Source organism: Nesoenas mayeri (genome assembly GCF_963082525.1).
Source record: "Nesoenas mayeri genome assembly, chromosome: 14".
NCBI lineage: Eukaryota > Metazoa > Chordata > Aves > Columbiformes > Columbidae > Nesoenas > Nesoenas mayeri.
Window position 1 is genome coordinate 10,817,304 of NC_137556.1, and position 26,782 is coordinate 10,844,085.

At 41.9% G+C, this 26,782-nt stretch overlaps 1 protein-coding gene across 1 annotated transcript in view; it reads left to right on the forward strand.

The window, feature by feature from the left end:
- The window catches only part of FSTL4 (follistatin like 4), a 208,091-nt gene that overhangs the window by 95,166 nt on the left and 86,143 nt on the right, over positions 1-26,782 (forward strand). The window contains exons 4-5 of the mRNA XM_080353521.1: positions 13,875-14,065; positions 17,526-17,646. Of these exons, the coding sequence (XP_080209647.1) occupies positions 13,875-14,065; positions 17,526-17,646 (312 nt within the window). The remainder of the gene's footprint in view (positions 1-13,874; positions 14,066-17,525; positions 17,647-26,782) is intronic.

Here is a 26,782-nt window from a genome sequence, read left to right on the forward strand (position 1 = left end):
ACTGCCGACAGTTCAGAGTGGGGATATTGTTATCTTGACAGGCCTCCAGCAGATCTACTCCAGAATTGGTACCTTGAACCGCAGAAAGGTTATTTGCGTTGTCAGCAGCAAAGCACTTCCAGTGCTTAGATGACTGTCCCATTCATCATCTATCATTATAGTGCTTAAGAGAACAGGAAAAAAAAAAATCCCCTGAAGAAACAGGAGAGGAATTCATCCCCAAAATTCAGCCTGTTGCATTGGTGAGCTTTTATTTATTCATTCTGTTTCTTGATCGGCTGCATTTGCTCCTCATATGTGGTTTTAAAGTAGAAATACAAATATTGTTTCTGGGGTCTGGGATCCGATGGGAGAGTACAGGAGGAACTGTATGAATTTGTGTTATAGATGAGCAGATAGAGTAGATTTATTTGTATTTTTTCTGTGTGTTGCACCCCGAGAGCTGTAATGCTGTGGGTGCCTGGGTGCAGGCAGGTGAAGGTGTACTTGGAGGTGTAGCTGGGTTGAATTTTGTGGTTAATTGTCCGAGTTGGTGTGGTGGGAATCAGTCCTCGTTCGCACCATTTGTTTTGCAGAAAGGATCTAGTTTAACACTTTTTGGAGTTGGGGCATTCTATCATTAAGTGTCAGGTTTTGATTGTCTGTCAGGGGAGGTTCTCTTGATTTCTGAGGTGGCATATATTGTGCAGAATGATTATAATAACAAAAATCCAGCTGAAGCGTTAGTGTTAAAACTGCTTCAAGTGGATTAGTTTTGACTTCCTCAAATTTTGGAGAAGTGGACTCTCGCACATACATATGCATATTGTAAATGCTTCCCTTTAAGTCTGTTGTTGTTGGACCGATTTAAGAGTTCTGTGTGAAACTCTTACTCCTTTTTAATTATTTATTTTTACATTAGAAGTGCTTTCTTCCTCATTGTGCATGTTTTCCTCTTTAGAAGTTAACATTTTATAATTACAGTAATGCCCTTTAGGGTGTACATTACAATTGACTAATGAGATGACTGAGAGGTTTCCTAATGACATCTGAACAACAGTTACAGCACATTGTTATTAGACTATTACACCCATACTTAACAATACTAAATACTCTAGCTTACTGTAATCATATTGTCCTTTAGTGCTTAGCAAGAGGATCTTGGAGACTTCCCAGTTCAAGTGCAAGGTGGGGAAGTGCCTAAAATCAGCTGTTGTTTTGCGGTGGGTTTCTCTGAGGATGTGGAAGGACACACAGTCTGGGGAGAATTGTGGTGTTTTCTTATTGCAGTTGGGTTGAGAATGTCATGAGAACTAGTTGCCAGCGCATGTGCGTACCCTCTGCACTCCCTGTGTGCAGAGGCAGCCGTAAACATCATCCACTTTCTGAGTGGGGATATTACTGGGAGAAACAGGGTAACCGTAGGCAATGGCTGGCTCAGAAATGCTTAAGAGTTACTGTGATAGAGGACGAAGCCATCCAAGGACAGATCCTGTGGTGTGGCGGTATAGAAGCAAGAGTATTTCCAGGAAGACAACAGGGAAAACCTGTTTATACAAACACCTAATAAAAAAATTTAATGTTCTTGGCTTCATCCATCACCAAGGATGGCATGCAGTAGCGTTTATCACTCACATTGCTGTCTGCTTTTCCCTTGCGTACCTCAAGGTATGGATAAGAAACCAGACAGTAAGAAGCAAAGTACGTTTATTAATGCAAGAGAGTTGGATTCATGGGATCCCTCGCAGAGTGGTGTTGAAGTGCTCCTTCTGACAGCAGAAGCCAGTGAATTGTTTGGAAAGGTAAATGTTTCAGAGCACAACAGGATCAGTAAAATTTACATTAGTGCCAGAGGGCTTTAACGTTTATTAAAGCTTCCAAATAATACATTTGCTATCTAGAAGTATTTGATAGATGTGCCAGTCAGCCATAAAAAAGTGAACATTGGTTACTTCCCAGAGGAATCCAGACAATTTTGCTTTCTCTAATAGGAATAAGGTGGAGGATTGTAAAATGTCAAACAACAGATTGCATAGCATCATCAACTGAAGTAGGCATAAGGAGCAAATATACCATTTATCTTAAAAAAAGCCCATTTGATTTGGTTAATTTAAATTACAGGGTGTCTTGATTAAAGTCACGATGAAATTTTCCATATAGAAATGGGGACTGTGAGTTTGCTACAGGTTGCCAAGGCTTTCTGGTCACTCAGACCGAAGGACCAAGACTCTCCCTCAATGTGACTCTTGAAGTGAGCTAAGCTAATCATCAATGTATGAAAATCAGCTCTTCCAGTTCATGATGGCAAGTGGATGTGTTGTAGATGTTTTCAGGTGCTTCAAATGGCCAGAAAGATGATGACAATAATGATTATTATTCTTGTTATTTTGTCCTGCAGATTGCTCATGAAGATTGGCTTCAACATTAATAAAGCAGCACTCCCCAACGGTCTGCCAGATCTATTACCTTCATTTAAAACTGGCAATCTCAGGTGCAAAAAATAAAACTAAAGGGCAGCATCACATGTAAACTGATGTTTACAGCAGATGCATTGCAAAAGAGATTTGCTTTCAAACAAGTCTTCCTCTTGTTTACCTGTTGATATGTTTGTTTTGGTTTTTTCCTTGTTTCTGACCTCCAAACCATCAAACCAAGGATGATAGATCTTCTTGTCCATCTCTGGCTTTTGCTGCTTCTGTACTTGAAGCTGTAATCCTTTGCTGACAGCCACACCTGATGCTATTGTGTTTGTAGGTAGAAGGGTCCCAGCAGATCTGTTGAGCCGTATTTTCGCTTGTTGTTTGTGTTTTGACAGCACTCGGAGGCTCTCACCCTGTGCCAGGAGCTCTCTGAATGCGTGGCAAGAGCCTCATCTCAGACCCTCTGAGTGGACTGGACAGACACGGGACAGGGAGGAGTCCGGATTAGCGCAGACTGAACCCCAGCCCCACTGGAATCCCCCCTCCCAGTCCTGCAGCTCCCCCCCCCCCAATACTCCTTATGGTCCGTCACAGCAAAACCACGTTGATCAGAGCCTTCCTGCCATTGCTGGTGCTCCGAAGGGATCACTCTGTGCAGAGACTGCTCTCACCCAGCCACCCGTACAGCAAAAACATGAGGAAATGTGTAGAGTAAATGTGATCTGGTTAATTCTTTCTGAAAGCAGGGGTGTGCGTTGTACAACTTTTGTTGTAGGATTGCCTTTAATTACCTTTGATTTGTTGAAGTAATGAAACAGAAATCAAAGTCTGGATTTATGCAGGACACCCCTGTTTTCAGGAGCTCTGTTCAAACTCTTCTATCCAGGAGCATAGCTTTTCATAGATAGTATTTTTACCTTTTGTTGTTGTTGTTTTTTTGTTTTTCATGTTGAAAAGTATAGGAATATGAAATATCCCTTATGGGCCAGATAGAGCACAGCAAAGCCAGGCTCCCGTGGGAGGAAAAGCAGTGCTGTCTTTCCTGAGGACACAGTCTAGGTGGCGATGCCTCTCTTAGCAATAACTTGCATTCAGAAGCAAACAGCTACCTCAATATCCCACGACAAGCTGATAGGGTGAGAGCAAATGTCCTCCAGTTGCACCAGGGAAGGTTCAGATTGGATATTAGGAAACATTTCTTCACGGAAAGGGTTGTCGGGCACTGAACAGGCTGCCCAGGGCAGTGGTGAAGTCACCATCTCTGGAGGGGTTTAAAAGATGCATAGATGAGGTTCTTAGGGACATGGGTTAGTGTCAGCGTTAGGTTATGGTTGGACTCAGTGATCTTAGGCATCTCTTCCAACCAAAATAATTCTGATTCCATTATTCTAAGTTTGCTAAGCTGCTTTTTTCGGCATTGCTTAGCTATTTTCTGGCTCTCCAGCCTGTTGGTGGGGACCAAGCCAGGGGAAGGGCAGGAACAGGAGCATTTCGGGACTCCAGGTGTGTCTGGACCTGCGTGAACTGAGCACAGCACCTTGCTGGGCTCCCTCCAAAGTGCCACTGATGGATCTGCCCTCAACATCTCGGGGAATTTGCTGTTTGAGTCCTGCTGTCACCTCTCTGCGTTTCCCATTCCCCAAGACAGCTGACTGGTTCCCCCCACATGCTGACTGGTTTGCTCCCCATCTATGCCAGCCCTCACCTTCCCCGCTCCAAATCCAATCCCCTGCCAAATCCATCCCCTTGGCCCTGGCGTGAGGATCCCTGTCCCTGTTGGGGGGTCCCTTCTGGGGGTGGCATCCCCAGCACCTGCCTGGCATATGCCCAGACCCGTCTCTCAATTTATTTTCTTCTTTTTCTTAACCTTTGCAGAAACTGCACTGTCTTCCCGGGCTGTTTCAATAGTGTTTTTCAATAATTGAATTAATTCATTACACTGTGAATTTGTTTTGAGTTGGGATCTTAAGTAATTGGACATTCTTTAAGTTCATTTTGTTGTCACTGTTAAAAACAGCTGTGTATGGCACATTTTCCTCTCCCACTGCCCGCCTCCCCATCTGCAACTTAGGATGTAGCATCACTATTTTAGCTTAGTAGTTTTTACAAAGAAAAGCAATGCAATCTGAAGTCAAAATGCAATTTGGAGGGAGTACACAGCAGGTGCGTGAGTTGGGTGTGTGTGCCTATGCAAGATCATGTCTCTGTGCAGAGTCATGGATTTATAGCAGAGCAGGTGTGTTGTGAATAAATTAATCATTAGACATAGCCAGTTTTCTGTTTATGAATCATGCATAATTCACTTATGATTTCTATTACTGTGTTTGTGCTCACCAAATAGTTGGGACAAGTGGTGCAGGGATGAGTTGTTTGCTTTGACTGTGTGTGTTCCTTCTTCATCTGCTGTGTTGTTCATGCATTGTTTCTTCTCTCTGGTTTGACAAACATTTTTAGTTTCTTAACATGAAAATAACAACTAATACTCAGCAGGCAGTGAATAATAAAAACAGCAGTAGGAATAGCCTTGTTTGCTTATGGTATCTCAAAGAAAACTTTCCCAGCCCCAGGCATTGCTGTCAGTTACATCTTCTTTATGCCCAGTAGTGATTGGGAATGCTGTCTGAGTACATCTTTGGGAGAGATGTCCTGGTGGGATGAGAGCAATTGTCTACCATAACCTTCTAGAAATCCCTGGCCTGGGAACAGGCTCATGCTCTCTGTGGGTTATGGAGCATCAACATGTGGTACCACAAATGGTCTGAGCCAGCTCAGGTGATGGACACTGAATTGTGGTGGAGCTGCCTGCTGCTGACTAGAAGCCAAAGGTTCTTGCAGACATGGTCGTGGTCATGTTGCCCACCAAAGGATGATAAAATTCCCAGAAAAGAGAAAAAAACAGTTGTTTATAACATGAGCTGCCTTAGTGAGAGCCACTGTCATCAGAAAGGGCAGGTAAGATGTGAGCTGAGTCCAGCATCGGTGCAAACCTGGAAAGATGACATATGGGATGTAAGACTTAAAGTCTGATGTACCAGATAAATGTGTAACAAAATTCAGTATATGGAAATTGAAGCTAAACAAATTAAAAATAAAATATGTTTGCCCATTGAGACTAAGTAATCATTTGAAAAATTACTCCTATGAGTTTAAATCAGGGCTGGAAGCCTTCCTGGGAGGTGTGCTGTAGAGCAAACAAATCATGGAGCTGCTGCAGGGGAAGTCTTGTTAAATTTGGTGCTTGTGTAATAGAAGAGGTGAGAGTGTGTGCATGATCCTTTCTGTCTTTAAAAAAAAAATCCATAAATGTGTGGCACACAGCATAGGCAGGGCCAGGCACTTGATAAATTGCATTTATCATGTGCTATCCCACCTGCAGACTTTGTTCTGCCTCCCTGTCCTGGGGATGCTCGTCGTGTCTCCTGTACTGCTGCCTGCGCCCTCCCGGGAAGGAGGCAGATCTAGAACTTGCTTTTGGAGTTGGTAAACCAAGCTGTGATTCTTTGGGTTACCCAAGAAAGGCTGCAGATCCACCTGTCTCTTTTCCTGTGCATTTAGAGCTAAGGCATGTGAGTCATTTAGGTTGATGCAGTTCAGAAGGTAATTGTGAGAGGCAGGAATAGAGTTTTTGTTTATAGAATGGGGATCTTACATTCTGATGCTGTAAGTTTTTAATATATTTGAAAAGCTCACAGAGTAATAGATGGGTGTTTTTTCTTGTAATAAAATGAAATAGTGAAATAGATATATGCTGGGGCAAGTTTTAACTCTTCCAGGTTATAGATATCTAGTGTTTAATGGTATCTGTTTCTCATGGTGTATGTTCCATTCCATTTCTGTGATATATTTGGTGAGCTCCCAGTTGCTGCTAAATTATATATGGATATCTGATAAATGTACATCTTATTAACTGAAACATATCCCTTAGATAAGCAAGCTAGTTTGGGCTTTTATTTTTAATTGAATTTTTTCAGCAGTAGCAGCTGAAGGATTGCTAATGTTCATGAATTTACATGATGTTAAACATCTGCTCCTCTTAGCGGGAACTTTACCAGAGTTTCACTTAACTTTTAAATGCAAATCAGGAATAAAGCAGGTCTTCAGCCTTTGAGGGGTTTAGCTGTGTGTAAAGTCGGTGGGCAGGTAGCACTGCGATGGGAACACGGTGCAATTAGGCAGCTTTGCCTGAATGTCACATCGACGGCCCATGGCTCCCTCTGTGCACAGCAACGGTGGAGATCTTGGTCTTTGGTGGTTTTTGGAGGCAGCAGGATATTCTTTGTGTTATTATCAGGCATTACAGAAACATTGCGGTGTGGTTACCTGCCGTGTGATTGCTGCAAAGCACTGCTGGGTATTTTATGGGAAGCTTTCTCTGAGCAATCAAGAGTCAAATGGTTGATATCATGACTTGTTGTAGATTAAGATTTGGGTTAAAGTCACAGATGCCTCTCAATTGCAAGAAATCTCTGAATTTCACGAAGTTTTCTCAATATTCTTCTCTCACTGCAGCGAGCTGCTACGCTTGCTCAGAGGAGTATGTTCATGCAACTTGTTGAGAAAAGCAGGTTTTTTCCCTTTTTTCCAACCACACAGGAAGAGTTGGAGGAAAGTCCAACCAACCTCTCCATGCATGTGCAAAAAAGAGCAATTAAAGGAAGACAGGCAGAAAGATAGAAAATGTGCATGGAGGAATGGGGATTTGTAATGAGACCTCTGAAGAACTGAAGTCATCTTTAATTTTCCTGTCCCTGTGTAAACCTGCTCTGTCAAGTCAAACAGGCCACAAGGCCACAGGTTATTGGTGTAAAGAGTTCACATAATCATCTCACTCAGATTCAGCAGTCTGTTGTTTTGGGACCACGTTTTTGCAGTTTAGGCGTGCCAATGCTTTCATTTTGTATGCATGAAAATGGGCTGATGCTGATAGGCAATTTAGCTGTAAATGGCAAAAGAATTAAGGAGCCACGCTCATAAATGAATCTGTATCCTGTAACAGTCAAGTCCTTTTCTGGTGCTTCTAACAATACCAGGTAAAGCCTGAGTAAAGCATATGTTGGGCTGGGCTGTTTGGAAACAAAACTTTTCTCAAATCCCTTTAATTTTGTCTAGAAATGTCATTTTCAGTACCTACATCTCTTTTGCCCCATGGATATGAATGAGAAAACAAAGCTTAGTGCTCCCATCTCCTGCACTGAATTTCTTCCTGGAGCTAGAAAACTGCTCTAAGAACAGCCAAAAATAACCAGCACGGTCTAAGAGGAACTGTGAAATAAAATAAATCTCCATATATACCTTTTTGTGCTTAGCCTGGATGCTAATGACCGCACAGCTTTTGTCGCGGATTTTATGAAGAGCTGCAGGTGCCATCTGCCATTCGTGCAGCCTCTGTGGTTGTGCTGCAAAATAGCTCAGTCACCAGTGGGGCTCAGATCCTCTAAAGACATCTGTACGTGTTTAGGTTCACACCTACTGTCAGGTTAGCTGAACGCCAAGGACTTTGAGATTGGTGCTCTATAGGTCTTATCAGATAATTTTTGATATTTGAAGAAGTACTGACATTTCTAGTAATCATTGCATTGCAAGGCACCTTGGACAACAGTATTTTACAAGGAGATTAGTTTACCCATCAAAGCAAGCTCTGCACTTCCTCAGTTTATTTTTTATTTTATGTTAACTGCATTCCTTTGAAGGACACTTAATCCCCAGACTTGCTGTTTCTTGATTATCTACTTTGACTCAGAAGTGGGCTGAAGATTGCTCAGGGATCCCACGGTAAAAACCTGCTACAATTCACAGAAACCAGAAGCAAAGTCCTTAAAGAGGGTAATTATTGAGGGAACTGGATTAATGATCTGTCATCACAATTTAGCCACATTCACCGCTGACCTTTCACAGAAAGGATGCTCTTGATAAATGTAGTTCATTACTGAGTTTTGACATGAAAACAGAATGGCACTCTGTGTTTCTTGGCAGGCTGATCAATATTTTATCTGCCAAAGCATGCATATGTGCTAAACAGGATGAATTACATAGCTGCTGCAAAACAGAGCAAGAAACCGCATTGCTTGGAGTGAGCAGAGCATGTAAATGTGACAGTTACTGGCCAGATTTTAGCAATCAGACTTAATACGCTGGACTTTTCTTTTACTTTTATTCTATCGTATTGTTTTTCATTGCCTTTTTTTTTTTTCCTTTTAATTCAAACAGTGCCAGGCCTCACTGGTTTTGAAATTGCTGTAAATGAATAAAAAGGGCTTGTTTCTTCAGAGATCTCAGGGGCGAATTGTGGGCTTCTCTGGCCAGGGGTGTTGCAGCATCATTCCTCGCTCCATCCTATATCACACGACCACGGCTGCTGCAGGAGGAGGGTTTGGGGCTGGAGACCACAGCATGCTGCTGCTGGAGGAGGGGTTTAATAGTCTTTTTCTACAAAAAAGAAAGTGCCAGAAATCCCTGAATTTTGTGCAAGTATACTGAAGTTTTATCCAAACAGCACAGGAGGGAGCTGCACCTTGTGTGAGGTTGGTTTGAAAGCCACCGGTGTTTTCTTCTTTGGGCTACAAAGTGAGATGTTGAGCTCACAAGAGGAATACAGGCTGACTTGGGGAGGGGAACAAAGGCATCTCTGCCCAGAGGATCCTACCATGGGCCAAAAACCATGCAGCTTTTCCTGGGAGGGCTGGTGTTTGTTGTGCAAAGCATTGCTATTGAATTACGTTTGTGTTCAAAAACTAGAGTGGCCATCAGTGGCAGTGATACAGAGTCTGTTGGAATGGTGGAGGTGGCCTTTTAATTTAATTCTGAAGCTGGAATCCAAAGATTATGGTCTTATGTGTTGTTATTGAAGTTAGTGCAAAAAATACCCCACCCTGTGTTAGATGATCAGCATTTTAGTTTTGACGTCAGATGCCTATGGGATGCCCTTAACAGTGACGGTCACATCGCGGTGTGTGGGCTGGGAGACCCACCTCCCAACAAGCCGCCTCTGAAAGTGCAAAACTTGTCTGAGCTGGTGGCAGTTGCCAACAGAATCCATGTCCCTGGGAAGCCCTAACAAGGAAACCAAGCTGAGAGACATCCATTAGCGAGACCTACCGATGAGAGAAACTGTGAACGATGAGCTCATGGTGCAGAGGAAACCGCTGTGCGCACTTAGCAAAGCAGGGATGAGAATACGGGTAAGTGAAAGGGCATACAGGTGGCTTTTCAGTGATTCTTTCTGTTTAACAGCTAGGAGTATAAAAACTGGAAGAACAGAAAACATGCAAGAGGCAGCAGTGCTGTCAGAAACATAAAGAGACAGTATTTAGTAGATAAAGGTGGTGGATCCCAGGCACAAGGTAAGAAGATTACAAGGTGTCATCAACAGCAGGAGATGGGTGGGTGGGAAGGAGAGAAAATACAGAGCTGTCCTTTGCAGGACCTGTACAACAGCTCTGAAAAATGAGGGTTAGCAGCCTCTGGAGGGAAGATAGGTTAAAAGACAAAAGAATAATGCTTAGTAAAGGAGGGGAAGGATCTTTACTACAGGAGGGCCTAGCTGTCCTTGGCTTGAGCTGGCCAAATGATTCAAGTTGCCGAAATGTCTCCTCCCTTCCGTGGGAGGGGAGCAGGCAGTGTCTTTCGTAGGGTTCCTCCAGCATCCACGTCTGGTCACTGCAGTGCTTGAAGCTGTGTTTGGAATAGCATTAGGTCCAGGTTATGCAGCAAAACACCAGCTCAAACAGCTCAAGCATTGATAATTTTGGAACTAACACTTTGATCCGGATTAATATAAAGTCATAGTTTCAGGTCAAACGGAGTATCTCCTTTGACCTGGAGTGTTTTTCCCCCCTGTTTTTCCACTACAGTGGTATATAAATTATATAGATATTCATATGCACATATGCATATATATATTACAGTTTTAGTGCCTTTTCCTATCTTTTAGTTCAAAAAACCCCACAAATTATTAATCTCGCAACCCTGGGATGTTATTGCTTTCACTTATCGTTTGGCACATCGAGCACTGCTGAGCTGTGCCATGCTCTGAAGTGACTGCTCATGCGTCACCGCAGCCCTCAGGTATCAGGAGAAGATGTTCAAAGGTGCAAGACCCGTGGAGTCTTGCCGCAGTCGCACTGTGGAGAGATGCTGAGGGATCCACTTCCAGCAGAGCTAAGAGTGTAGTTTCCTCCTGAGATAAGTGAAGGTAATGAGGTATTGGAGCAGTTTTAAGAGAGGCTGAGTGCACCTCCTGACCTTCCAACTGTGGCACGTGTTAACAGCATGCAAAAATGAACTTATTTTTTAAATAGGAGACATAATTGCCTTATTGCTGTTTTTCTTTGCTGTGTGTGCAGTGGAATGGCGTTATCCTGATGTGCAGGATGGGGCTCTGTTGGTAGATGGTCCCTGACCGTGGACACAGCAGTAGTGTGGTGGGGTAAAAAGTATTGTGAGAGTTTATAACAGAATTTGGGAATTCCTCCCAAAGACTGTCACCAGCTCCATCCTTCCATAGTTTCCTTTATTTCACTCTTCGTGCCCATCACATTTACCTGGAGGCTGCAGCATGGCGGTGACCCTCTGAAAGTCCCCAAATGAGCATACCCACCTTGGGCTGTCTTGCAGCCCAGAGCAGTGTGTACTTTTTTACAAAGAGCAGTTGTCTGGTGCCTTTGTTTTTAGAGCATGGAGAAATCGGGGAGGATTATAATGCAGGGAAAGGAGATTGCCATCTTCCCACTCACACCATGCAACTCATTTGAGAGCCTGGCTGTGTCACCACTGGGTGACCTGGTCAGGTCCCACGCACACAGGAATTGAGATCCAACGTTTGTATTCCAACATCTGCTCCTTGCACATACTGTGTATATTTTGCCATTGCATTAACACGATTCATACTGGAAATTCTGTTTAAACATGCAGTTGTGCTCAGTTTTGTCTGAGGCTCCAGTGTCCAAGGAACTGTCACACCAGTTAATCCTCCAGGCAGGTGCATGGGATCAGACCGGTGCCAGGGATAGCTGTTAGCCAGAAAAGTTGTCAATATAAGCTTAATAAAGTGAGAAGGCTTGTTAGAAGAGATGAAGAGTATTCAGAAGCACTTGGGTCCTTTTCCAATTCTGCCTTTTGTGGTCAGAAAGAGGGTTAAGGTGGAGGTGAGTCAGAAAGGCAGCAAGGGAGGAGGGCTCGGAAAGCACTGCCCCAGCCACCAGTTAGAGAGTCTCTGGGAAAAAACCCAGCTGCAGAAAATTAAAGGTCTGGGAGGTGTAAAGGAAGAGCTGCTTTGATATATGCTACTGGTGAAAGTCAATAGGAGGATGAAGTGAGAAATAAAAAGGGCTGAAGGCAGGTGTCAGGGTGAGCAGATCTGGGGGCTGCGAGGTAGTCCCCACTGTGGAGAGGACTGTGTCGGCGGGTCAGCCCACCTGGGGGTCACCGTGTGGCTTGTCTGTAGCCGTGATTGTGCTCCTGAATGGAAACCACAAAGCAAAAGCAAATCAATGAGATTTCCCTGTTTTCATTAGTCTTAGATGCATCTCAGGGATTTAAAGGTGACTGAAGATAAAGGAAAATTCCAGCTCACAAAAAAACTATCATTGTAGTAACTAAAGTGGTATTTACAACAAGATTGCAAAATTACGTGATTACACTGCATGTGACAATCAATTTTAAATAAGCATATGATTGGAAGAAAGATATCTCTTCATACTGACTTCACAATAGGCATCATATGACATGTTTCCAGAGGGGTATGGGAGGTGTGGATGGGAAACACAAAACCCCACAAAAACCAATAAAACACCAACACAAATAATAAATAAGACTAACAGTAGCTGACTAGCCTCTTTTTTTTTTTTTTTTTCCCCATAGAATTAGTGGAACCAAGAGGTTTTTGGAGATTGTTTAGAGAGAAGGAATAATTGTATATCTCCTTAGTATCCCTGAGCAGTGAGAAACTCTCAAACCTAGAAGAGTTCAGGGTGGAAAATAAACCTTGTCTTGCAGTTATTGCTTGTGCAGCAGGAGGGCACTGACCTGATGGGTGAACACATGTCCAGCCTTTGTGTCCTCTCGCACCTTCTCAAGTTGTGCTTCTGAACCTGCGAGCCCAAAATACAAAGGGTAAAAAAGAAATCTTGGCAGTCGATGGGTTTGCTATCAGAGAAATGCATCCCACCAGGAGTTGTAATTGGGTTTCAGCTGGAGTGGGACCAGAGGACCAAAAATGGCGCAGCTCAGCAAGGAAAGGACAGGAACACCTAGTTGTCAGTATGCCAGTCTTCTGTTATTTTTCAGAGGAATAATGTTTGGAGTCCTTTGGGAGCTGCTCTACAAGGGTATTGTCCCTTAAACTGAAGCAAGACCAGGTTCCCTCAGATTTAATCCAACAGGGTCAGTGGTTTTAAAGCACCATTACAGAGAGTAAGGGCAACTACATTATAGAGAAAATACATTCTAGAGGAAAGGGCATCTAACGGGACCACTAACTGTGTCGGTACTGTTGGTGGGTGATGGTTGATGCCCACGTAGTGTGGGAGAGCTGGAACGTGAGGGTGCTCCAGAGTCAGCCAGGTTCCTGCAAGACACCAGCCACTGAGGTCTACACGAAAGCAAACAGATTTACACAAAAAAAGACAGTTGCCATTCTTTATTCTGCCAAGCTCTGCCAGACAACAGTTGAGCAGAAAAGGGCCATACCATCTTACATTACTTTAGTATGTGGATGTGTTTCTTCTCTAAGAGAATGCCCTGAAATCAGAGCAAGATTTTCCCCAGAGAACAACTGTGGAAGAGCTGGCTGCTGCGACCGTAGCAGGAACTTTCAGGGTCAGAAAGATTCTGTATGATTCCTCTGGCCAGCCTGGTGTTACTTCAGAGCAAGTGGCTTGAGGGCTTTTCCCTGATACTAACCTTTTTCCCCTGATCAGGGGCTGAGGAAAGCATTTGTGTCATCTGCATGGGTTGATGTGCATGCACCAGTGGCATCCCAGCTGCAGGGCCTCCTCCCTGTCCTCCCTCCGACCAGTCGACCACCTTGGCCACGTTTAATCCCCATGTTTGGCACAAGTTAACACTCAGGGTGTGCCATTTATTTATGTTTGGGGCACTTTCTAAACATCAGCTTCCCCAGGTTTAGTTTTTTCGCTTTATAATCACAGGGTAGATGAATTTATTTTATCTTTACAAAATGTAGAGCCCATGTAATATGGATGGGGATTAGCAAGCTGAGTGTGGAAGTCTGCAACTGAAGCTCTGTAGTCTGGAAGATGACATGCTGAAGAGCATCCTTGACAGCAGGATTTAGAAAAGCTGCCAGCTATTACAGAAGGTAACATCTGCAGGAGCTCCTCAAGCACAGAGCTGAGTGGCACTGTACACTCAGACAGCCTGGATTCTGCTGTGCCTTGTTTTTCCTTTTAGTAGCTCCATCCTTTAAAAAGATTAAGGTGAATGTATGTGGTCTGGTAATGTGGTCTTGTCTTTTAGGTGACACCTGTACCATGGCAGACTACAGCCGGCTCAAAAGCATCCTCCTGGACTTGCAGGCTCATCGGCAGAGCCCACCGAGCAGCCTGGCCGAGGACGGAGTCTCCCAGAAGCGCTTCTTGGTTGAAAATATGTTTAAACACTTGGATACAAACAGTGATGGGCATCTCAGCAGCTCGGAACTGGCTCAGGTGAGTTTATTGTGCAATGAAAAAGGAATTATGAAGTGGATTGCATTTTTCCTTCAGAGAGTGAACGAAATGTAACGCAGCAGCGCTCTTGTGAGAAGAGTCGTTTGTAACTGTCCGGCTGGCAGCAGGTAAAGGAGGAAAATCTACTTCAGTGTACGAGTCTGTCTCTGTGTCTCTGGGGTAACGGTGTTGTCTCAAACATTTGAAGCTACTCTACAAACAAAAAACATGGCAGTTTTCCAGCCCCATCCATGCTCCTGAAAATAGATACTAATCCTCACTTATAACCGTCATCTTCTGAAGTATTTCCAGCTAGCCAGCTTGGGGAGAATTAATTTGGATTTTTTTAGGTGCATGTATGTTAGGCAGAAATCTCTTAATTCTTCCTCCCTGCCTTCTGGACCATGCATTAACATGCAGTAACATGACGGCAAAGCTGGAATCTTTTTTAACAGGCTTATTTTCCCCAAATCCCTAGGAAGATGCTGAAATGTTGATTAGCAGAACTTAATAATGAAAGAGAAGGTGAGAGCTTGAAAAAAATCTGTTATTTCTAATTATGGGCGTGCTGTGTTAGAATTCATTTAATTGGTAAAGTGAACCAAACAGGCAGCCAGCGCACTCAACCTGGTTACTCTGTGTCCTGAACTTGCTCTTTGCACATGCAGACCTTGAGGAAACAGTCTCATAAGTATAAAAAGATGCTTTATGCCAGATGTGGGAAGATCTTGTCTTTTCCATTTAATCGTGTCATCCATGAGGAGAATTAGAAACAAATGCCTTTTAAAAGGCTTTTGGAAGCCAGTACCTGCCTGGGAGCTGTTCCAGGTTCCAGAGCTGGCACTTCACCCTGTGTTCTGCAGGAGCATCTCATCTGCCCTCGCTTCCCAGCATGAAGTGAGCTGCAGCTCCAGCATGTAAATGTGAGCTGTGAGCACGCAGGAGGGCAGACACAAGCTTGCTCCTCCCTCAGCTCACTCCTGTGTAGGAGAGTTTGCACTGAATTTTAATCCTCAGGCTGTTGACACGATGCACAATCCTTTCGGCACAATGCAAAGTGTCAGCGTAAATTCTCTTGGATCTCAGAGCTATGAATTTATACAATGCTTCATCTAAGTGCAATGATTCTTTTATAAAGACATGGTAGGTATAAGTAAACACTTTTATCTGAATTTAAAGCTGGCTTTTGCATAGTGACATCCAAGTGTCTGTTCTACCCTCCATTTTTCCCCCCTTTTTACATGAAACTTATTCTGTTAGGATATTAAAACTTAGCTCGTGTGGAAATAAAGGTCTGGCAGCCTGCAAGCCATTACCATTAGGAAGAAACAATGCATAATCCTGCATTTTAAAGGAGCAGGAGTCAGTGCTTTAAGGTTGGCCACAAAGTTACTATGGGTTTTATTTGCAGGTGTGCTTGAAGCCCAGGTCTCTCTCACAAGAGCAAACATAGACATTGGCTACTATTGTTTTAATTATTCTCACTCTTATCAAAATTGACAAACCTGCTCTGCATATCTGGAGGCCACTTCAATTCAGAATAAGTTGAGCCCTCTCACCCCAACATCCTCCACAAAGTCTTGCCACCAGCATTGCTGAGTTGACAGTGTGATCACCTCTCAAAAGACAAAATAATGTGAGCTAATGCAGAATAGAGATAAACCATGAATACTTATAATCCTGAGCGGAGTGGTGCTGGTCTTGGGCCCTCGGTGGGACCGTGGCTGGATTCCCAACCAGAGGATGTGTCTGCAGGGCAGCTCTGGGGCTCTCATACCAACAGGATTCACGGTTTACATGTAGCATGTCAATTCTTTATTTTTCTTGTCAGCTCTAACAACAAGATGATTTTCATGTGCTCTTACACGATCGGTTGATTCACCCCGTTTTCAAGTGACTTATTTTTAGGTAATGAGCAATTTTTAATCTTCTCTCTTATAGTCTCAACAGAACTTTCCTTGCCTTGTTAGGTAAATTTGTGATTGATTTGCATTGGATCTTTAATTTGAAACTCTCTGCAACTTTCAAATTTCCCCAAAGATGGGAATTTCATTGCCTGTGGGTGAAAACATATGTGGTGCAGCTGAAATGAATGTGGTGCAGTGGGATCTCCTTCTCTTGCTGCTGGATGAGCTGTTGCTGTGCATTTTCTTTCTTTTATTTAAAAGAAAAAATAGTCTCTCGAGCACTATAACCTTGTCTGCAAGGAAAAACTCGAGGCAGGTAATGTGCACTGCTGCAGAAAAAAGTAATTTTTAAGACCTGAAGGGCAATCTTTAGGATGCTCATTGCAGATGGATTCACCCTAAAGCAAAAAATGGCAGCAGGGTCCCTCTGGAGGGGACAGTCCTGCATCGGGGCAGTACCTGCGGATGGTGAGGATCTTCACTCACTTGTTTGTCCTCCATGACAGAATTGCTTTGAGCAAAAAAGCGGCAGCAGATGGTCTGTCCTCCTCTCTTTAGAGAGCGTAGTAATTGGAATGTTATTTCCATTTAAAACTTTAATGCGTTTTAAAGTCAGATTCATAAATCTACTGAATTTCTTGCAGCTGAAGTGTTTCATGTTGTGTGTTGTGATTTTTTTGGTTTTTTTTTTCTGACATTAAATCAAAAGGACTAGTAAAAACTTGTCAGTCTTATGAAAAGTTAATCAATTTTCAATACAAAGGTAGACAAAGGGAAATTTCCATCCTTAAAAGACTGATCTTGTAAGTTGTGGTTGATCTCACTTTTATTGAACATTTTTACTTGCTAGGTGAAGGGTCATTTTTTTAGCATTATTACTTTACATTGCTTCAATATAATGGGCCAAGACTAGAATAGTAAATAAAAGAGACCCTGGGCTACAGCAAAAAGCCTTCCTGCCCAGAAGATGCAACATTTCAGCAGTTTTCTTCATGTATTACAATAAATTCAGAGAACCCAACATTTTCATTATCCTTAGGTCTGATTTTGGCTATTTGCTAACTTGGATGTATGACTTGTAAAGCTGTCTTCATTTTTAATGTGGAATGTGTGAAATGTTTACAATACACGAGAAACAAATTGTCAGAGGCTGGAAAAACACCTTAGTGTTGAATACACCACCCACTCTTGCCCATTCTAGTGTTAAAAGCAGGGAATACAATTTTTGTCCTTACCTACACAGGAGAGAGAGAAAAACAGACTTTCCTTTTTCCCTGTTTTGTATTTATTTTTCAATACATTTGTGAAGTGAAAATGCGTTTCTGTGTTGCTGCTGAAGGAAGAGGCTCCTCACCCTCACCAGTACATGGCCCACGAAGCGCTAAAGGAATGGGAATATCCATTGTATCTTCATAAAAAGCAAATACATAATGATAGATACAATATATTTGTATCTCCCCAAAGAGCATTTAGTGGAAAATCTGCTGGGTGAGCTGGGACTGCAATCTGTCGCTTTACGTTATATGTAAGATTACCTGTTCTCTTTGCTACAGCTAATGAAGAAGGAGGACCTGGAAGATGATTTATTGGATTGTACGCTAGAAGACCTTCTCCGGTTTGATGATTACAACAATGACGGTCGCTTAACCCTGCAGGAGCTCTATACAGCATTCCGTGAGTCCTGAGGCTTTTGTCCGTCCTGGGTATTGAAAGCATGTGAATACTTACAATGGCAATGTTGTATTCCCAGACATGGTCGGCAAAAAGGATCCCTTTTTGTATTGCTGTGAAAATACTATGGAAGACTAAAGGTTTCTAAAGGTTACTGTTCTCCAAAGAATAAGCGTGAGCTAGGAAGTTGGTAAAATTGTGTGGGGCTTATTGTTTTCTTGTGTATTTTGTTGTGCTGCTTGTTGTTGACAGTGGAGAGATGATGTTGAACTGGCCATGTCTGTAGACCTGAATATGTGGTTTCTGAGGAAACAGGGCTGGAAGCTGTCTAAATGTGGCAACATGGGTTAGTTTGCTGTGGGGAAGGTGTTTAACTGGGTATTCTGCCTGGCAATGATATTTTCTGCATTTATTTTCCATCTAAGTGAATGGATTACAGTGTGCGATCTCAATCCATATCTCAGCAACATTTGCAAGGATCCCTAGATCACTGAGCTTCTTAAACAGTGTGAAAAAATAAGTACTTGTGTTATCCCGTTTATCTTCATAACTTTATGTTCATACTTTAGGTTACACAGTCATTGAAGTCCTTCCCTGGAACAGGCCCACATTGTCTCCTTCACCTGAATGACAGAAAGTTTTATTGATGCCTATCCCTTTGGGATACTAAAAGAGAGAAAATGTGGGGGTTTATTCAACAATAAGGATAGTGAGCTACAGAATACTTGTATGTGATGAATGTGCTTTTAAACAAAAGCAAAATTCAACCATTGAACTGCCGAGTGCAGGCAAAAGGCCGATATCAAGCTGGTTACCTCTGAAACTGGAATCTCTAATCTTTGCATATGGCCTTTTATAGACAAAGTAATTTCAGTAGCTCTTAATTTCCTTTTCTAAACCAGTGCACCTGGCTCCAGTGCCTGCTCAGTGGGAAATGCTGGTTGGGTGTAAGAGTCACCATGTGCCCACACCAGCGCTTGCCTTGTTGATGCTCTTTGGCAAGCAATGATGCTAACGCAGATCTTCTACTTTTGCCAAAGATCCTCTTTTCTAAAGAGAGTGGTTTCTGTTTTCTTGACTTCAGCTTCTTGGTTAAAAAAAAATAAATAAAAATCTTAGGATAATAATGTTTAAAGTGCTTTTAAATTGCCCCCAGTTGTCACTTTGGACCTGTTTGAACCACATATGCATTTAATTCAACACAGCACACTCAAACCAGTAGATATACAATAAAACATAAAAACGCATGCATTAAGAAGCCCATAAAGTGAATTAACCCAGCTATAAAGACTTGACATGTAGTTATTTGGGAGCATATTTGGATCAATGGGTTCTCAAAGTCACAGCAACTCGAAGCTAAATTCCAAGAGTCATTTGTATGAGTTTTCAGTTCAGTGAATTTTAAGTAGACATTGAAAATAAGACAGGTACAAAATATTAGCCAATGAATAGAGATAGTGATCGATAAACTGCAAAAATTTAGTAACAAAACCCAAGGCGTAACAATGAGTGTCTATCAAAAGGATTTTGTATATGGAGAGAATTGTCCTCCATCTGAAGCTGAAAATCAGACTGACTTCTCCATTTGCAATTTTCCCAGAATGTCTGCTTCTTATCAAGTGCGGTTAATGGCTCATCAGCTTTTAATTTAAAAACAAAGTTCATTGCTTGCAACTTTTGAAATTTTGGGGACTGTGTAAGCAAACTTTAGTGCTTGGTGAAAGTTACACAATGTAGGAAAAATGCTCAAAAATACTTCAAACACTTGTCTTAAGTGCACACTTTGGTTTGCAGTCCTTAAGTGTTTATGAATTTTTGCCTTGTTATGAGCCAGAATTTGGCTTGGAGTAGTAGTTTAAAGGTGCAACATCCTACACGTTTTTAATATTTTTGGCCTGTTAGGATGGTCTTTTCATTGCTTGAAATTCACCCAAGTCACTCATTTCTACATGCTGGCACCAGGCTGCGGGGATGGCTGCTCAGCAAACCGAGGAACATAATTACCAGAATTCAGTGACATCAGAAAGTCTTAATCTAATTTATCCTCTCAAAAACTGCGTTACATCTGTTGCAGCGCGCCATGCCCTGGTGTTGTGTCGCAGTGTTGGAAAGGTTTGAAGATGACCTTGAGAATGTGAAGAGCTTTCCAATTTGTCATTCCCGTGCTGCTTTAGAAGTTGCATTTTATTTTAAATAGTCTCATGGCTTTTCTGTAACTCACGGAGCCACAAAATAGTCTCTTCCTCTCCCTCCTTGTGTGTCTCTGTTTTCTCCAAGACCCACAAAGATTCAAATGGCATTTTTGATTCCCATCTATGTTGATCAGCTGCAAATGAATGAAAAGTGCATGGGTGAGAAAAATCCAAGTGTGGTTTTGCCCTTACAAGCACTACATCTAATGTTATTTTTAATAATAATTTCTAATCATGCTAATAATTTCCATACACATCTTAGCGCACGGTTTTGGATTACGGACAGAAATGATGGCCTACCCCATCATGTTTCTTCTGGTTTTCTGAAAGTTCTTTTGTTCCTGAATCCCAAGGATATGCCTTTTAGGAGTTTACTTGACTGTATGAGGAGGACTAGGAATATCTATTAACACGAGATTAAAGTATCACTTTTCAAATCACCTTAATCATATGTAAGTAATGTATGAGACCAATGAAATGCTCTCCTGGCAGGTCTGGCAAGCATAACTTGTAGGTGTCTTCTAATTTCTCATTAATAAATTATATTAGGTAAGCAGGCTCAGGATCATAATTAAAAAAGTAATTTTTAATATGATCTCAAGATTTTTCACATTTCAAAAATATAGAGTGTACTAGCCAGTGTATTTGTCTGTTGTCTGTATATTGTCACAAAGATTCAATAAATTACTAAGAAATGAAAGGCTTAGTTGTCATAAGAGCTAAGGCAGAGCATGTGTCTGATTAATCAACATGGAGATGGTCGGGTGAGTTGGCAAGCACATCACCCAGCTGAGTCATACTTTAAATATGCTCAGATGAGTGATTTTTGGATATAACTTCTGGAACTGTATCTGACTGGAGGTCATTAGAATTAGGAATGTCACTTTTGGCAATCCTCTTGTTTTCCCTAATGGGAAAGTAGCAGTCTGGCAAATGTGAAAGCCTACCAGAAGAAAGAAAAAAAATCACTATAATCTTGTAGATCTATATTATCATCAATGTGGACAGGTCAATTTGCAATACAAATATGTCAAAGAGAGGGAAAACATGCATTCCATCAAAGTGACTTTATCTTGTCAACATTGTTTAGCGAATAAGAAGTTGTTAACCCTACAACAAAATCCGCTTAAATTCTAGCTCACTGGCAATCGAAGTGCTCTCCTAAGCAACATCCCCTTCTCACCGCTGGCTTTTGCATTTTGTTACTTTTCCGAAAGCACAGAAAAGGCCTCTTGCAAGCATCTTTGGTGCTCCACCGCACCTCTTCCCAGTAGGTCACACTGGGTTTAGAAAGTTTTTTGACTGAGATTGCATAAAAGACCAGGAGTATTTCATTAGGTCAGGTTAGAAATTATGCCCCAAGATAATTTCCCCATCTCAATGCTGTCATGACCAACTTGAGAGTGCCTTGCACTTCCCAGCGGGACTCTTAAAGGCCCATGTGTCACCCGGTTTCCAGGGGCTCTGCAGCAACGTTGTAAGATCCTTAATGTCATATCTGGCTGGGGAAAAAAAAAAGACAAAGGGACTTTGAAGGAAAAATACCAAATTGTTATTTTTCACTCCAGTCATTATTTCCCAATCATTTATGCATATATGTTACATGTAGACAGAAAACTGCTGTTTCTCCAAGATGAGCAATATGTTATCATCTATGGACATCTTATTATCTAAAGAACACAAATATTGTTTAGAAGGAGCATGCAGGAATGGATGCAGAAGAGGCTGCAGGATCAATGTGTTCTTCTCTTAAACTTCCTCTTATGATGCAGCTATACTCCTTAAAATAGTTTTGCATTCTTCTGTGATTCAGTTTTAGTTCAGATTTCCCTTTTTTACCTGCCTTTAAGATTGATCAAAAAAGTGGACAGGGAAGAAGTTGTTGATTGAGGAAGGAAGCTGTGAGAAGTGTATGTATTCTGGACAGACATCTAATCTTAAGGAAGGTGACAAATAAATGCTGTGTAAGGAAAATGAGCACCTATATTTAGAAAAATGCATCCATAATAATAATATGTACTCGACGTACACATAGCAAGCCAGCTATTCCAACAGAAATTGCATCTGTAAATTCTGTGTTCAGGTGAAGTGTTTACTCACATCTTTACGAAACTGGCACATAGGGTTGGATGTTTGTCACTACTACTTTCCAGCTAGATTGGTCAAGCCTGGTTAATTATATTGGACAACTATATTGTGAGATAAAATGTTTTGCTTGAGGTGTTCTCTTAAGCAGTGCTGTAGCAACTGTTATCTACAGGATCAAATCACAGGCCTAAAATATTGACAGTTTGTGGACCATGCTCTGCCTCCTCAGCTGCAGTCTGCTTGGTATGTGATTTTTCTTTCATGTTGCTGCAGATATTGGTACAAACTTGAAAATAATTCATTAGCTTACCAACATCGATTTGCTTCTTCTGTGAGCTATGGGATATCTAAACTTCAAACACTCCGTAGCAGGCTGGGGAGGGCTGGCCTCTCCTTTCGGTTTGAGGCAGTGTTAGAGGTGATGTGAAAGAAATGAAGTTTCCTTCAGCTGCCCAAAGCAACCCGTTCCTGTTCGCCTCGAGGAACGGTGTGCAGCCGTGTTACTGAGGATAAAGGCAACTAAAGGGGCATCTTCTAGAATGGTGAATTTAATAGTGCAATCTTATAGCAAAAACAAAACTAAAAGTTGAAAAAGAAAATGAAACAAAAGGCAGAAATTTAAAGCATTTAGCTTATTTCTGTAGTAGGTGCAGACTGGCTGAGATGATGGGAAAAAAACAACAGGCATTCAAGTCACTGACACGGCATTTAGTAACCAGTGTTTGCACAACCAAGCTGTGATCCTTTACTGGGTGTTTAGGCTTTAATAGGTATTTAGGCTTTATTAGGACTGATCTGGCATTGTTGAGCTGTAGGTGGATGCAGCAGCTTAGTAAAGCGGAGATACAAACCCGTGCTCAGGGGCTCCCTGCGCGTGGGCTGATGCTCCAAAGGCACAATTGATCTGTAGCAAGAAAGACAAATTTATTCTGAGCAAAAATGTTGCAAATGCTAAAATATGGTTCCAGAGAAAAAAATAAGAATGCTCAGATCAGTAAAAAATACATTGCATGTGGATGTGTCTTTAAGGGTGAAAAGGGGGACATGGCTTTGCCTTAGGCCAAAAAGTGAATGTTGCTGCGTTAAGGTCAGATATTCATTCATCTAATGGCTGTTGAGTTGTGTACTCTGCTTAGTTTATACATTTTGGCATTATGATTTGAATTAACAGAGTGTCCTGAAATAAAATTTGGGCAAAATTAATAGCAACTGTAGACATGGTTAAAATTATTGTGATTTCATGCTTTTTAATCAAGAATTGCCATCCAGATATTTTCAGGAAAAGGCAGGGAGAGTATCTGACACTGTTTTGCTGTTTCTTTTTGTGCAGTCGTATCAGTTGCATGCCGGAATCGGTGCATTCAAGTGTGAATTGCCAAACTCTAGTTTTTCAGATATATCTAATTTCAAAAGATACCATCTGCAAAATGTCAGTGATCTTAATATGTAACGATTGGATAAGAGAAAATGAGCTAATTACAAGTTGTTATTGGAAATCTATTGTCTACAAATTGCAAAGAAAACTCACAAGGATACAATGTACTGGTGATTTTAAAATGCTCTTCAGGGCGCATTGATTTGTTAGTCTTGGTTTTAAATGCAAGAATTTGCAGTGTGGAGTAGTGTTTGAGAGGTGATGTAATACAAGGCATATCAAATGTCTACACACACTTGCAGGGGTAGTATGTTTAAATATTTAGAAGTACTTATGAGTGGCTCACTAGCACATAAAACCAGGCAAATACTACTTCTCAAAAAATTATTTGATCCATTCCAGCAATGTTCACTGAAGCAATTTCTCAGACAGAAATAATAGCGTTTTCGTTTGCTTGCAGATAAAAAAATATGTCAGTGAACAGCAAATACAAATATTGGTGAGAACATGAAATGGCTGACAGTTCTAGACATACGTGTGCCCCTTCAGATCACATCAGTAGAGGTCTAAAAGGTGGAATTTGATTTGTCAGTGAGCTGGGAGTGTGGAATTGCAGGCTTTCCTAGGGCTTCCTTCTGGCCTTGCAAAAACAGTTGCTATTTCTGAAAGCTGGATCCAAACTTTTCTGCGTTGCATTTACTTTTATTCTTTTTCGAAGTCTGTCTGTCTTAGTTAAAATGCGTAGGATTTTACGTGAAGTCAAAAGGCGTGATACAGTAGCATCCTGGCCAGGCTTTCCTAGGTCTTCTTTTATTACGTACAAACCAGAATATCTTAGCTGCTGCTTTCCTCTTGTTTTCTCTACCTGTTTTGCCTAGTGGGTAATTGTTAGATTTTTTCCTTTAGAAATCTGCTTTCATCTAAGGAAAGCTGCTGTGGATGTTCTCTTTCTTTGCCTTTTCAGGCATCTTACAGATTATTTGAATTGCTTCTCCACCTATATGCTCTTCCTCTTCTCTTGGACCAGTTCAGCAGATTCATAGCTTTTAAAGCCAAAAATGTTCCTTAATGTATCAGAAATGTCTCTGGCATTTGTCTCAGATGTATCTACTTCAGCTACCACTCCTGCTTCATGTTGTATTTGTCTTGGGTAGCTCATCATGCCTTTTAGGTTCTGGACCACCAGGATCAGTGTGGAAGGTGCAATCTCCCATGTGCTGTTATTGCCCCTCCCCACCATCCAGGCAGGGTTCACACTGGTCTTTGATCACTGTTGTATATTTTATCACTTACTGACCCTTTTCCCTGCTAAAAGTGGGGGCTGGACTAGTTACTTCATCTGTTTTTCATCGTATGGTTCTGTCCTTCATTCCTCATTCCTGGACATGTGGTCAATGTGTTACTTGTAAATGTGTATGTGATTGTATTAAAATGCTTGATTGTCCATGGGTACAGGTTCCTGACCAAGCCAAAAAGCTCAGTGGCTCGGTCCTGCCTTCCACTCCATCACTCTCTGGTGTCTGTAATATCAGCTGAGATTTGCATTCGTTCCAGATCTCAGTGGCAATGACAAATAGATTTGGGCTTTGGACAGCTCTTCATGTGGCACCCTTGGAAACAGCCCCATTTGAGTGGTCCCCTCTGAGAAATGTTTTTTCAGATCTGTCCGTCAGCCAGTTCTTAGTTCATTTAGCACGTACTTTATTGATACTGGATAGCACTACAGAGCTGCAGTGCTAATTTTTTAATCAAAATGCTGGAGCAGCCATCAGAAAATTACCAAGTATGGTACATATTCTCAAAGCAATGATACGATTTATGTAGAGCCACAGCTGAGACGTTTTTATTTTATGTTCTTCACAGGAGAAAATCTCCTTGACAAATCCAGGATGTCCAGATAGATGCTGAAAAAAATAGCTGTAGGAAATTGAATAAGCTGAACTCAAAGGTTCGTTCGGCTTTAATACTTCCAAAAATAATAAAAAACAGTGCTAGCCTATAGAGAAAAGTAAAAAGCTTCAGAGGTGCTTCAGTGGCATCAGGATTTGAGGTGAAACGTGGCTGTTGCCAAAGTCTGTCTTTAGCACCGTCATAAAAAGCTCATTCTCAAGTTTCTTGATGATCAGAACTTCAGAAAGAACATCAAGAGCCGTCAATAGAAATAAATAACTCAGAGCTCCGGCCTGCCCTGCCTCCAAAGCACCGCTTCTGCCGTCAGATTTTCCCTCTGCAGTATATAAAATACATCTGCAGAATTCTTGTTTCTCTTTCTGCAAACCAGCAAGTACAGGTCCCACTGAACTCCTGCTTTAAGCTACATTTAAATCCTGTAATTTTCACCACAGTCTGGGCACTGACATCCCACCAGTATTATTATAATAGAAACTTGCTGCTTGGAGAAGTAATTGGTGACCGTCATTTGCCTCCCCAAAAAAGTATGCTAAATATATGCAGCTTTTTTCTTTCTATTTGTCATCGTGTTCATCATGCAAATGTGAATAATGTGGTAGAAAAGGTCACAGGCACCCTCCTGGGCACAGAACCACTCAGAGCAGTGTCCTGCTCTGGGGATGGCTGGAACCCGGCATCGGTTTGCAGCACCGTGCATTGGTCCCCAAAACTGCTGGAGTGGCGGTGGAGTGCAGAGAGGGACAGAACAGGCAGTGGGAATGACAGGAGTGTCCAAGCAAAGCACCAAAAAAGAAGCAGGGTGAAAAAGAGAGAGTAAAAATATCCTCACCCTGTGATTCCATGAGGTATATGCACCTTTTAAATTTGAAATTAAATGGGAGAGTTGAGAGCTTGAAAGAGCAGGCTAACATTTAAAATACACTTGCAGGCTGTATTTTGACATGAACTGTTTTCAGGGTTTTCCCACAGCCTGATTTCACGTAGTTTCAGTGCAGGACTCTGGTCTGATGGAGCTGCCTCTGAGTTGCTTTCTGCTAGTGATTGGTTTTGAAGTTTTTTCCTGAAGGACACTGCCCAGACTGACTTTTCCTGTGCTTTTGTTCTCCTGTTTAGCTCTATGACCCACTCCTCCATGTGATTCACGCTTCATTTTAATAATGGAGAAAATTCGGCTTTCCCCAGTCTCTGGTACTACTGTGAAGTGGGGTTGCCATCACAGCCCCTTTGCTGGAACTGTTCTGCAGCTCAGATCCCTGTCCTGCTGTGCATACATGGAAGCAAAAAAAAAAGCCACATTATTTTGACCCTGAATTGTGAAAACCCAGGAGCCATTTCCAGTCATGACACCATATTGGCCAACTTCAGGCAGTGCCACTGGACGGTTTGTTTTTACAGCGAAGTTGCTATATATATATATATATATGTATTTTTAATATACCGCCTCACAGCTATTACTTGATAGATCTTGGACTCATAACATTTTTGCTGCACAAATGTCTTCCTTTTATATTCTGCTCACCTCTGAAAGGCTACTGATCTAAGGAATCCGTTACTGATCGGGGGAAAAAAGATA